Source organism: Sceloporus undulatus, chromosome 6 (assembly GCF_019175285.1).
Source record: "Sceloporus undulatus isolate JIND9_A2432 ecotype Alabama chromosome 6, SceUnd_v1.1, whole genome shotgun sequence".
In the NCBI taxonomy this organism is placed as follows: Eukaryota; Metazoa; Chordata; class Lepidosauria; order Squamata; family Phrynosomatidae; genus Sceloporus; species Sceloporus undulatus.
This window is the reverse complement of record NC_056527.1, coordinates 118,426,561-118,439,520: the sequence shown is the minus strand read 5'-3', so window position 1 is coordinate 118,439,520 and position 12,960 is coordinate 118,426,561. Positions and strand designations below refer to the sequence as shown.

Sequence of the window (12,960 nt, the reverse complement as noted above, 5' to 3'; positions counted from 1 at the left end):
GCTATGGAATTCTGGGGATTGTAGTTTTGTGAGACATTTAGCCTTCTCTGTCATAGAGCTCTAGTGCTACAACAAACTACAGTTCCCAAAATTCCATAGCCCAGAGCCAAAGTAGTTAAAGTGGTGTCAAACTGGATTATTTCTGCAGTGTAGATGCAGCCTAGGTCTCTCCTTTCATTCTTCCAAATGAATACTTGCTTTCCAGCTTTTTGCTTTGTTCCTGAAGGATTCTGGAAGACCACTACTTTTTTGGGAAACCTAGACATTAGAGTAGTTTTGATCCCATTTCACTGGCTCAATTGTAAGGAATTCTGGGATTTGTAGTTTGGGGAAGAAATTAGATTCCTCAGCTAAAGAAGTCTGGCATCCTCCCCTGAACTACAATTCCCAAGTAATCTCAATTTAATCCTCGATCTCTCTCTTCTCAGGAATTCTCTTGGGAACTATAGTTCAGAAGAGGACACTAGAGTACAATAGTCATTCATTAAACTACAAATCCCAAGAATACTTAGTCTGGAACCCAATTTAATTCTCTGTCCTTTTTCTCAGAGTAATTTGGGAAATTACAATTCATCGGACTGACACTCTAGTAGCGGAAAATGCCACATGCCTCACAAAACTACAAATCCAAAGAACCCTTAGCCATGACACTTAAAGTGATATCAAACCGGTATAACTGCGCAGTGCAGACATAGCTTAGGCCAATATGGAAGGGCAAATGAGAGAAACGGTTCTGCGTTCCAACCATTTTCCTTTTTTTCTTTCTTAGAGATTTGCTCCGAATCGGGGTGACTTTAGCCGGACACCAAAAGAAGATCCTGTCCAGCGTCCAGAACATGCATGTCCAGAGCAAAGCAGGACCGTCCGTCGGGGCCAAAACCGGACATTACTGACTCAAAAGAAGGTGCGGGATACGGAAGGCATGGAATATTTTGCTTTCCAGAACCTTCCTGAGGCCTCTCCAGCAGCGAACAGGGATCCTGACTGGGAACAGCATCTGCCTCCCATTTTCCTCCTCCTTTCCCTTTTTTCCATTTGTCTGTTTTGGAACAAAAGAGCCACGTATTCTTATTTCCTTTCCTTGTTCCTCCTCCGCTTTGGAAGGGCTGCCAAGAGGCTTAACTCTTTAGAACGGTGGTGAAGATGGCGGATAGTTTTCTCCTCACTAGTTGGAGGAATTCATTGTTTTTTAAGTCCAGTTCTGTTGTCCAAGATGGCTGCCTTCTTCTACAATGGCGAAGATGGTGGCCAGATACCTTCCATCTCTTCTGTTCCTGGTCATTTTGAGTCATTTTGTGGGCAGTTGGCTCTCCCAAGGCCTCGGTGCCCTCGCGCCATCACCTCAGAAATCCCTCAGAAACACAGAAATGCCAAAGATGGCCGCACCGACGTCAACATCCCATACTGTGAAACTGACCCCAAATGGCTGCCCTCCTCTTACTCCTCAGGAGCAGATGTTCTAAGTTTGGAGATAGCCATTATGGCTGCCTTGGGGAGCTGCCACGTTGAAACATGAGGAGAAAATCAAGTTCTTCCAGTGGAACTGCTTGACGGCAGCCATTTTGTGAACACTTGGTTTCCAAAATGGAGATTGTGAGCTTGTTTGTGCCGCCACCACCGCCATGCTTAGCCTCACCGTAACAGGTGCTCTTTTGAGGAAATCACCAGAGGCCTTATAGAAACTCATCGTCCATCTTTTTGGATTGAATTCTGGGAAAAGGGAGAGTTATTTGATACAAAGTGGGCCTGTTCCTCTATTATGGGGTTTCTGTACACTTGGGGGGCCCAGCCCCTCACATTATGTGACCCAAAAGCCAAAGAACGATAACTAGCTGTTGGTGTGTTTGTGATAATGTTGGTAATGTTGCCCATGTAAGAGCAAAACTTGCGCATGACATCATATTCTGCGCAAAGATGGACGAAACCTAGCCGCTGTATGATGTCATTGGGAGCAAGGCTGTGACAGCATAACCTCCAGCCAATGAGCTGGAAACCTGGATGGAAACGCTGTGGAAATGTGAGGGACTATTGTGATGATGTAACCGTGTGACAATCAGGAAAACAGTGCACTTTTTGATGATGTCACAAAGAGAAGTGAAGCTTTGGATTTCGAAATATCTCGCATTGCCTTGTTAAGACCAAGAGTCGCTTGGACGAATATACCAGGCACTGGCTCAGGATGTCATCTCTGCAGAAACCCAGCGGTGATGTCATCTCTGCGCAACTGGCGCACTGGGATAATGAGATGCCACTGCCGAGAAGCTAAAACGGATGAAGGGAGATGAGTTTCACTCTTACTGACATTGAAACCGTGTGCCTCCGCCTAAAACGCGGGCGCTGATTGATGATGTCATGGGGAATGACCTGTGATGTCATAAGCGCCGTTTCTTTTGTATTATTCGTTAACCTTCATATTGAAGGCAGTGATGTTACTTTTTTATTAAAATAATAATAATAATAATAATGTATCTTATAAACCAAAATGAAGGGAATGTTGCTAAGAGTTTCGGGGAAGTTTTGTTTCTGGGGGAAGGTTTTGGTGCTTCCTTCTTTCATTTGTTCATTCATTCATCTGTCTTTCAAGCCATCCTCTTTCTTTTTGTCTTTTATGAAATGGAAAGTTCAAGATGCCAAAATATGGCACTGAAATTGCTGATTCCACATTAGGTGAGGTTGCAATTCTTGTTGACGTTTTAATGTGAACTTAACCAAATTTGTGCTTCCCAGAAAATATATACATATATGTGTGTGTGTGTGTGTGTGTGTGTGTGTATGCCCCAAATTTCTCTTTACCTTTTGAACAAAAGATAAGGACAAAAATCCATGTGTTGGAAGGGATCCCAAGAGTCATCCATCCCAGCCCCTGGCCATATAGAAGAATTAATTATATGATGGAAATGTGTACAAATTTGCACAAATTTGCAAGTGGACTTAATTCATTCAGAGATGCTCCTCCCACGCATTGATGCAGAAATAGGACAGAATAGTTGTCTGGGGGAAAAACTAATTTAAAACACTTTTTTAAAAAAATGCTTCTAATTATTGATTATTTAATAAAAACAGTAGTTCTCTCTCTTTTATTAAAAGGTAGCCCACAAGATGGAGTTCCTTGCCTATCTATGATGTTGGAAGCTCATTGAATTGTGGAGCTGGAAGGGAGGAGACCCAAAGGGCATCTGGTCGAACCCTAAAGCATCCCTAAGACGACCCTGACAAGCCTCCCATTAGGAAGCATTCTTCCTAATGTTGGATGATAGAATAGCAGAGGTGGAAGAGAACCCAAGGGTCATCTAGTCCAACCCCCAGCCATGCAGGAAATCTATAGAGCCAAAACCTCCCTGAAAGGTAGACCATCAAACTTGGTTTGGGGGGGATATTGACCACTTTCTGAGGCCATTTAGCATCAAACACTTCTGACTGTTGGGACCTTCTTCCTCCGGTTGAGTCAGAGTCTCCTGCCCTTTGGATCCGTCTGGACTTTATAGTGCAAAGGGTATGGGGGAATCTGCTCTGGCTGGCCAATTGCAATCCCAAGGGGCAAGCAAGCGTTTTGGACAAGCAAAATTACGGGATGCTCTTTGGACTACAGTTCCCAGAATCTCCTAGCCTGCTATGGGACTTGGGATCCATAGGGGTCCTAGAACCAAACCCAAGCGGATACCAAGGGCTCACTGCAAATAATAATAACAATATACCCCATTGCATATAATGGGACTTGAGCATCCACAAATTTGGGGGGATCCATGGGGGTCCTTGAACCAAACCCCATCAGATACCAAGGACCCACTGTAATACCACTACAGCTCTTACTACTACTACTACTAATAATAATAATAATGTTCCATTGCATATAATGGGACTTGAGTACCCACGGATTTCATTCTCCACAGAGGGCCCGAGAACCAAACCCCAGCGGGTCCCAAGGGCCCACAGTGTTTGAATGGCAATGCGCAGAGAAACCTGTTTTGTATGTTGTTTCTAGTCCTCATGGCGGCTTGCACTTTTGCTTAATTCCTTCCTCCGAAAGGCTTGGGTTAAAAGCTGTCTTGGAAAGAAGGAAACGGAAGAATGCCTTTCTCTTCCCAGGAGCCTCTTTTTCAGTCTTCTGGTGGAGATGTGGCTTCTCTTGTCAGAACAAGAACATTTGGTTTTAATCCGGTGTCGGAGGCGCTTGGGTTTACACTCCGGAAGGGCAAGTCTGTGCAGTTCCTTGCAACAAGGAGCAAACCTGGTTTAACCGGCTTTGACAAAGCACAGTTCACAACCTGTGTGTTGAAAAAGCTTGGGGGCACACAATAATGTCGTTCTATAGTGTTATATAGATTTGCATGTCTCTTGCCATAGAGAATCCTGAAGGCAGTCAATGAGCTACAGATCCCAGAGAAGTGGCTATTAGTGGGGGGAAAGTGCTTTAATTATCCATTTAATTTAATGATCCAGTCTGCTCGTGAGGCATAGCGGTTTGGGCATCGGACTATGACTCAAGACCAGGGTTCGAATCCCCGCTCGGCCATTAAGACCCACTGGGTGACCATTGGCAAGTCACACTCTCTCAGCCTCAAGATAAACCCTGTGATAATAAGGCTGATGTAAGTTGGAAATGACTTGACGGCACACAACGACAAAGAAAGGCACTCTGCTTATGCACTGGCCAAGAGATGGACTTCCAAGGACTACAACTCCCAGCATGCAGGCTGTGGGGGATTCAGGGGGCTGTAGCCTCCAAGGAGAGACAATGTGGTGTAGTGGTTTAACCATTGGACTCTGGAGACCAGGGTTCAAATCTCCACTTGGCCATAGAACCTGCACTCTCTCAGCCTCAGAGGAAGGCCGAGGCATGCCGGCTGGGGATGCTGGGAGTTGTTATCCAAAGAAATACATGAAACATTGCTGCAGCAATGCCAAATTGTGAACTGGATTAGGCCAAGGTATAGGTCCAGGCCCACTGCTGCCCATAAACCATCCCAAATCCCATTAACCCCAGTCCTCTTTCTCCATTGTTTTTGGACAAAGGACCTGACCTTCAGCTTCCTTTCCTTGCAAAGGGTTCTTCTGTTTAATGGGATTTTCCCAGCTGGTTTCCTTCTTTGCAAGGCCTCTCCTATATGCTTTAGGTGGGTACAACCCTATTATTATTATTATTACCATTCCCTTTTCCTTTCTCCTCTTTCCATTCTCTTTCCCATAAACTGAGTAAGCTGCGAAATCCAGGAAATCCGACTCCAGGAAAAAAATAATAATATATATATATACCTACCTGAATAACATCTATAAGGCCAGAGAGAAGCATGTTCTCAGCAAAGGTTTTGCTGCATTGGGATAAACCTAGGTTTGCTTCCAGCTGTGGAGGGGACGATGGGCTTTCTCCTCCCTCCCATCCCATCCCAAATTAAAACTAGCATTTCTCTTTTCATTTCTGCATAGAAGTTGGGCTTTTATTGGTTGGAAAAGGGTTTTATTCCCAGCATCCACTGAAAGGATCCATTTGCAGCAGCCTCATAAAAAACAAGCATTTTCAGTTGCCTCACTCTCTAGATGTTTTTGGGACACAACTCCCAGCATCCCTCATTGCCAGCTGTGCTACTAGCCAGGCTGTTGGGACTTGCAATCCAATATTTGGAGGGCCCTATGAACCCCACACTTGACTCTGCAAGCTGGGAAGGGATATAATGTCCCTGCAGATGTTGTACTGTGACTCCCAGCATCGCCCATCACTGCCTGCGCTGTCCTGTGCTGCTGGGACTTGCAGTCCAACAACATCTGGAGGCGGGACACATGATTCTTCCCACCTATAAGTCTGTAAGTCGCAGGTAGGGCTCCTGCAGGCTTCCAGATGGTGTTGGACTGCAAGTCCCAGCAGCCCCGGACAGCACAGCCAGTGATGGGGAATGCTGGGAGTTGCAGTACAACATCTGGAAGGGTGAAAGGTGAAAGAAGCTCCCTGCTTTGACTCCAGAGTTCTCAAGGGAGCGAGGGCGACACCGTGTGGCGGATCCCATTATTTCACCTCGGGAGAAAAAGCAACAACCTGCATTTTTGCAGGAAACAGTTGTTTAAGCACACTCTCTGGCCACTTTCCTGCCTTGAATGGGCCTCTCCTCCTCCATTCTGGCTGAGAACCTCCTCTGAACAAACCTTGCCAAGAAAACCCCAAGATAGGTTTGCCTTGAAGGCACATAACAACAATATATATATATTCATAGACAGACAGACAGACAGACAGACAATCTATCTATCTATCCAATCTGTCTGCCTATCCTTCCTATCTATCTATCTATCTATCTATCTATCTATCCATCCATCCATCCATCCATCTATCTAACAGAAAGATTCATAGAGAGATAAATTTCTAGACAGACAGACAGATTCATAGATAGACAAACAGACAGGCAGACAGATAGATTCATTCATCTATATCTATATCTATCTATATGGATATATATGCCTTTTCTTCAGCACTGAATAACCCAGAACCCTTGAGAATATGGGGTCAGAGCTGCCAAACAGAAGTATATATGTGTGTGTATATGTATATGTTTATGCATATATAAGTAGTATATACACATATGTTATACACACACACATATATAAACATACACCTGCCTTGATGTTTCAATTGCACTGACTCCATACTGGCTTAATGCCATGTTTCACACATACAGTAGAGTTACTAAACCAGATTATGATGATGAGTATTATTTTTGTAACCTGGAGTACGCAGGGAACCAAACGGAAATACATAAATGCTTTGCAAACATTGTTTTTCTTAACCAACCCTCTCCAAAATCATATTCCAGTTGGTTGCAAGCACCATATAAAGGGGAAGGAGGTGCCCAGGGGAGTGTCCAGATTGCACAGTTATAGCACTTCGAAACCACTTTAATACTCTTTGAACCAACATGGCTCCCTCCTGTGGAATCCTGGGATTTGTAGTTTTGGAGGGATGGATTCAGAATTCTGTTCTGTAGAGGAATGCACAGTAGAATTCAAAGTCCTTACCCAAACTACAGATCCCAGGATCCATAGGCCCAAGCCACAGCCACGTGAGTTAAAGTGGTACAGAAGTGGTATAACAATTGCAGTGTGTTCAGGCAGAGAGAGAAATGTGGGTTTTAGCCAGAGGGGAGTTATAGTTTTCGGTGGAGGAGGACTCCCTTCTTCCAAAGCCATCAAGGGGGGATAGTGCAGCTGGACCCTTGCCAGCACCATGGGTGCTGTTGTCCTGGTGGAGAATGTCTGCCCCGCAGGAGCGTCGTCAAAGGCTGGAGGCCTGCAAGAGAGGAAAAACAGGGGAAGGTGGATGATGGTGATGATGGTTATTTGTATCCGCCTTTTCCCCAAAGCTTGGAATCAAGGCCACTTACAACTTTTGGAAATAATAATAATAGTAATACATTATTATTATTATTATTATTATTATTATTATTATTATTATGTTTTCTAAAATGTGTATTTTATCCCCCTAAAATGGGGCTCAAAGCAGCTTACGATGTAAAAGAACAGTGCAATTAACAACTTACAAGAGTGAGCATTAAAATAGAATTAAATTATTAAAGTATCTAAAAATATCGCCCATGAAAAGAATAAAATGCATTTTAACAAAAGATTTTAAATATGATTAAATCAGCACAAGGTCCGCAGCGTTTGAACTCTTGCGGCGCATTGAAAACACACACAAAGACCAGCGCTAAAATGCAAGCAAAGTGTCAGCAGCATTTTAAAAAGCATTAAAACAGCCCACCATTAAAAGGATAAGAAGTACTTTTGGGAAAACACAGATGCAGTTTGAGGGTCCTTTTTCCAAAGTGTTTGAGACCGGAAGTATTTTGGATTTCGGGTTCTTTGGATTTGGGAATATTTGCAGACACTTCTTTGTCAGATATTTTGGAGATGGGACCCGAGTCTAAACAGAAGATTCATTTATATGTTTTATACACGTAGCTTGAAGGCGATTTCATATACAGTACAATCTTTTTTAATAATTTTGTGCATGAAACAAAGTTTGTTGTTGTCGACAAACCCAAACACGTTGTATCAAACCCCCCAAATTTGTATCAACACCCAAAAATCTGTATCCAATCCACAGAATTAATATTAAATCCCAAACATATTATATCAAATCTTCAAAATTTGTATGAAATAGGTTTTCACTGTAGTTTGTTCGAATTTGATGTGAGCCCCCCATACTGAGCAATCAATCAATCAATTAATCAATCAATCAATAAAAAAATCCAGGCATTTCCGACTTCCATCTCTCTTCCTTTCTCTCTCTTTACTGACCTGGAGACCCAGATTCCCGAAATCCACCATTTTTCTTATCAGGGTCAAGAAACCTGATAACTTTTCAAAGAACAACGTTCCAGGATTCTGGGACTTACAGTTACAAATGTGTAACTTTTCCAAGCCGCCTGGGATTTGTAGTTTGTTGTGGCCCCAGAGCTCTCTGACGGAGAGGATAAACATCTCACAAAACTACATATCCCAAGATTACATTGCAATGAGCCGTGGCAGTTAAAGCAGTGTCAAACTGGACTAATTCTGCAGTGCGGACGCAGCCTATGTTTCTTTAATGTAGTTTGCTGGTGAGGCGGGCTTCTCTGCTCCCCTCCTTTTTATCTATTATTATTGTTGTTGTTGTTGTTGTTGGGACTCAGGGCAGCTTACAACATTAAAAAATACCATATATACAAACATAGTATATTAAAATAGAACTAATCTTTTTTGCTCTTCATGCATGCTTAATAAAGGATTATGGAGGCAGCTGCTGTTTGCCTTGCCCTTTGGAGGTAGACCCACACAATATTAGTAATATTGGCCAAATAAAAATCCCATTCTTTCCCAGATCAAGCTTCATTGCATTATTTATGGCAGTCATATTGATGCAACCCAACACTAACATGTCTGTCCCTCCAGCTCTCCTTCACCATCCTTTCAATGCTGATGCTGCTAGAAAACACACCCAACTGGACAGAGGACAAGGAGGAAAAAGTCTATATGAAAAGGAAGTTTCTTTATCAGAGGCTTTGTTAAATGAAGTATGCCAATGCTGTCTCCCTAAACATCTCTCTGCCCCCCAACCCTGACCAAGGTCTCCCCCTCTTATTCTATATCTGGACTCACGGTTAACATCCCAGGCCACTGAGGGTCCCGATTCGGTCCAGTTTGATCCCAAAGCAGCCCTGCTGGCCCATCATCATCTTCTTGGTGCGGCCCCGAAATTTTTTCTGGGTGTTGAGGAGGTCGCGCAGGACGTGGATCCAGGCCTCATCTGGAGGAGACGCCGATGGGAGGCCGGAGGGGGTCCCACGGAGGAAGGGCCGCTGTTTGCCCAAGAGCCGGGTCAAGGAGTCCTGGGGGAGCAAAAGGGGGTCCCCATCGCGTTCTGAGAGCAGCGCTTCCAGATCTTCCCCCAGGATCTCTAAGAAAGCCTGTGTTGAGAAGGAAGGGCAATGGTCAGCATCTTTGGAGGAAGGTTGCAGGTAACCCATCACTATAATAGCCTTATTCTTAGAGTCATAGAGTTGGAAGGGATCCTCCAAGGGCCATCCAGTCTAACCCCAGGTTTTTAAGCAGAGGCTGGATGGCCATCTGTCAATGGGGATGCTTTGATGGAGAGTTCCTGCATGGCAGAAGAAAGGGCTTGGACTGAATCAGGGCTCTTTTTGGGGTCTCTTCCAACTCTAGGATTCTATGCAGGATGATACAACTCAAGCCCTCTTTTCTTATAGTTTGCATCCATTGCTCCATTCGGTCCTATTCTCTGGAGATGCAGAAACGAAGCTTGCTCCCTCCTCAATGATATCCCTTCAAATACTTAAACAGGTCCATCATATCACCTCTTAACCTTCCCTTCTCAGGCTAAACAGACCCAGCAGCATCCTAAGTCTCTCCTCATAGAACTTTGGGGTTTCCAGACCTTTCCCTATTTTGCTTGCCCTCCTCTGGACACAGAAGAACTGGCACAAAAAGTCTCTGGTTGAACCAGGAGCTGACAGCTAATATTGTGGGACCTCCACCATAAAACCAGAAAGAACAAAACTGGGGGCTTTTGAGCCAGTCTGGACATTGCCATAGTGCAGGGGTAGGCAACCTGCGGCCCGCAGGCCGGATGCGGCCTGGCAAGGCCTTGGGACCGGCCCTCGGCCTGGTCCTGCCACCGAATGCCGCTGGGGCCTTTGGGGGGCAATTGTCTATAGAAGCCTCAGAAACATGCATTTATATTAACATTTTTTTTAAAATCAGCAATTTTTTTCACATGTCCTCCATTTTTTTTTAAAAAAGTATCTTCCATTTGAAAATTTTGTCCTACATTTGTCCTGGTTTATTTATATATTTTATTTTATTTTTAATTTTTAAATTATTTATTTTTTGGCTTCGGCCCCCCAGTTGTCTGAGGGACAGCAACCCGGCCCCTGGCTCAAAAAGGTTGCCTACCCCTACCATAGTGGAACCCTCTGGGCCTGGGCCTTCCAGTTGCCCTTTGACCCCTGGCCTTGTGGGCCAGGGGTCAGCCTACCTGGGGCGAGTGGACTGGGGTCAGGGAGGCCGCTGGTAGAAGGACCACAAACAGGAAGATGACTGTCCTCATCCTTGACCAAAGTGACCAGGGCTGTTTCTTTGGGCTCCAAGCTGGAGGGTGCTGGGGCAATGCTTGGCTTGCGTCTGGCCTCCCTTTGCCCCAGAAGACCCTCTTATAGGGCCACGGGGACCCCCTCCCCGGCCCATCTCCCGGGGCAACTAGGCCCACCTCTGGCTGCCCCAGCCAAGGAACTGTGGGGGTGTGCCCCTCTTGTGGGGTGCCTTTGTGCCCCAGAGAAAGGCATCCGTTGCCCAGGGGAACACTGACGGGAAAAGGGACCAGAGAAGGCAGCAGGAGAAAGGGCAGCAGGAGGGAGGGAGCACCAAGAATGGTGAGAAAGGAGGAGAGCGAGGGGATGGATGGATGGATGGATGGATGGATGGCAAAGAGAGAGAGAGAGAATGGGGCAGGAAGAAAAGAGGGATGGGGAGGAAGGGTGGCCTACTGAAGAGGCACACCCTTGCAACTGGGGTATGCCAGGGCTTGGGAAAAATCTCCTTTCACCCCACTTCCTTTCCTCCTCCTCATTCTCTCCTTCCTTCTCCTTTCCTCCTCCTCATTCTCTCCTTCATTCCCTTCTTCATTCCTATTCCTTTCCTCTTCGATCTCTCCTTCCTTCCTTTCTTCCTTTTCCTCATTCTCTCCATCCCTTCTTCCTATTCCTTTCTCCTCCTCATTCTTCCTTCCTTCCTTCGCCCCCTGCCCTCCTGCCCCATCCACCCCACTCTTCCCTGAGGCACCCCTGATGCGCTGCATACAGTCTGTCCATAGATTCATCCAACCATCGTTTGAAAACACTATTATAAAATTATACGAAATAGACAAATGGCATCAAGCAAACCTTGCTCTTGCCATTTTATAGAAGGGACACCTCTTTACCACTCTATTGCATATAATGAGACCTGAGCATCCAGGGATGTTGGGGTGCAATTGGGGTCCTGAAAACCCCATCAGATTCCAAGGCCCCACTGGAATGACTTGCCCCCCCCCCACTCTCTGGAGGGGGGAAGAGTGAAACCAGGGGTCTTCACATTGACTGCTGCTCTTTGTCCATCCATCCATCTCCCCATCAGGGGAATGGCCTGGGCATCCTCTTGCCCCCCCCTTCCCCCCCCCCCCCCCGAAAGAATAGCCCCCAAATAAGTCACAAAGATGAGCAAAGCAGAGGGACATTCCTCTCTGAGGAAGGAAAGGTGCCCAGCAACCAGAGTCAAGCAGGGGACACTGGCTCACAGCAGCCGTGGAAAGACTCAGGAGCCCCTCTTCAAGGAGGCCGCAGACTGCCTTTCCAGACAGGCTCCCATGCCTTTAATACAGGGATGGGCAAGCCTACCTTTCTAGTCCTTTCCTCCTCCATCTCTCCTTCCTTCCTATTCTTTTCTCCCCCTCCATCTCGCCTCCTTCCTTCCTTCCTTCTTTTCTTTTCTCCTCCTCCATCTCTCCCTCCTTCCTTCTATTTCCTCCTCTTCAGTCTCTCCTTGGCCACTGTACCGCAAGAGCAGGGAAGAAGTGTGTCTTGGACCTCCAAGAGGACTGAGAGCATTGCCTTGAGCACCAGGAGGAAGGCAGTTTATAAAACCAATCCAATAATAAAATACTGTATATAATATACTCAACTATATGCCAGCCTCATGTATAAGTCGAGGGCAGGTTTGGGGGTCAAAATGAAGGATGTTGATATGACCCATGGATAAGTCGAGGGTAACACCTAGGAGCATGTAGCAAATGAGCCAAAGGACGAAGCAAAGGAAAACGATGCCAAAGAACATGGAAAACTGCCTGGGTCCTCACTGTTTCTGCTGACCCTAAAGGCTGGGTTAGTGCTTCCAGACAGACTGCGCTCTTGCCTTTCACCAAGGGATGCTTCCTTCTTGAAATAAGAGTTCAAGTACAGTACTAATATTGACCTGTGGATAAGTCACCTCAGACCTAAATTTCTAGACTTATACATGAGTATGTACAGTAATGACAGAGCTTGTTGGAGGGGGGGTTGCATGGGAAACAGGACCCCCAAGTCCTTTAAAATCCCACACTTTTTCCATGCTTTCCAGTGAGACAAAGGAAAGGCTGGGCATGATGTGGGTTTCGCAAGAAAGGTTTCTCGGGGACACGCATTGCGCATCTCCTGGCCACCAGTCCCCTTTGGGTCCAGCAGATGGCTAAAAAAAGCCCCTTGACCCCCTGCATTCACAGCCCCTACTTTTGGCAAGGGAAGTGGGGGCGGTGGCAACCATGGGGGCGCATGGAGATGCTCTCAGAGAGACGGGCCTGGGGCACATTCTTGGCACCGGCTGGGGATTTCCCTTGCCAACGGCGGCATTCAGGCCTCGCTGGCTTGACGTCATTGCAGGGTCTCTGGATGCCCAAATGGGATGCTTTGG

At 45.9% G+C, this 12,960-nt stretch overlaps 2 protein-coding genes across 10 annotated transcripts in view; one reads left to right on the top strand and one right to left on the bottom strand.

Moving 5' to 3' along the window:
• Window positions 1–2,496, top strand: part of EPHB4 (EPH receptor B4) — a 60,863-nt gene extending 58,367 nt beyond the window's left edge. For all 9 annotated transcript variants that reach the window (XM_042476368.1, XM_042476372.1, XM_042476369.1 and 6 more), the window contains one exon: window positions 770–2,496. In XM_042476368.1, the coding sequence (XP_042332302.1) occupies window positions 770–893 (124 nt within the window). In that variant the 3' untranslated portion in view covers window positions 894–2,496. The remainder of the gene's footprint in view (window positions 1–769) is intronic.
• A 3,926-nt stretch (window positions 2,497–6,422) lies between these two features.
• LOC121935341 (C-type natriuretic peptide 1-like) lies at window positions 6,423–10,751 on the bottom strand. The gene is made up of 3 exons (XM_042476767.1): window positions 10,517–10,751; window positions 9,121–9,428; window positions 6,423–7,270 (listed from the first exon to the last, which is right to left on the bottom strand). Exons 1-2 carry the CDS (start codon window positions 10,586–10,588, stop codon window positions 9,123–9,125), a joined length of 378 nt encoding a protein of 125 aa, XP_042332701.1. The 5' UTR covers window positions 10,589–10,751; the 3' UTR covers window positions 6,423–7,270; window positions 9,121–9,122.
• Window positions 10,752–12,960: the final 2,209 nt, after the last annotated feature.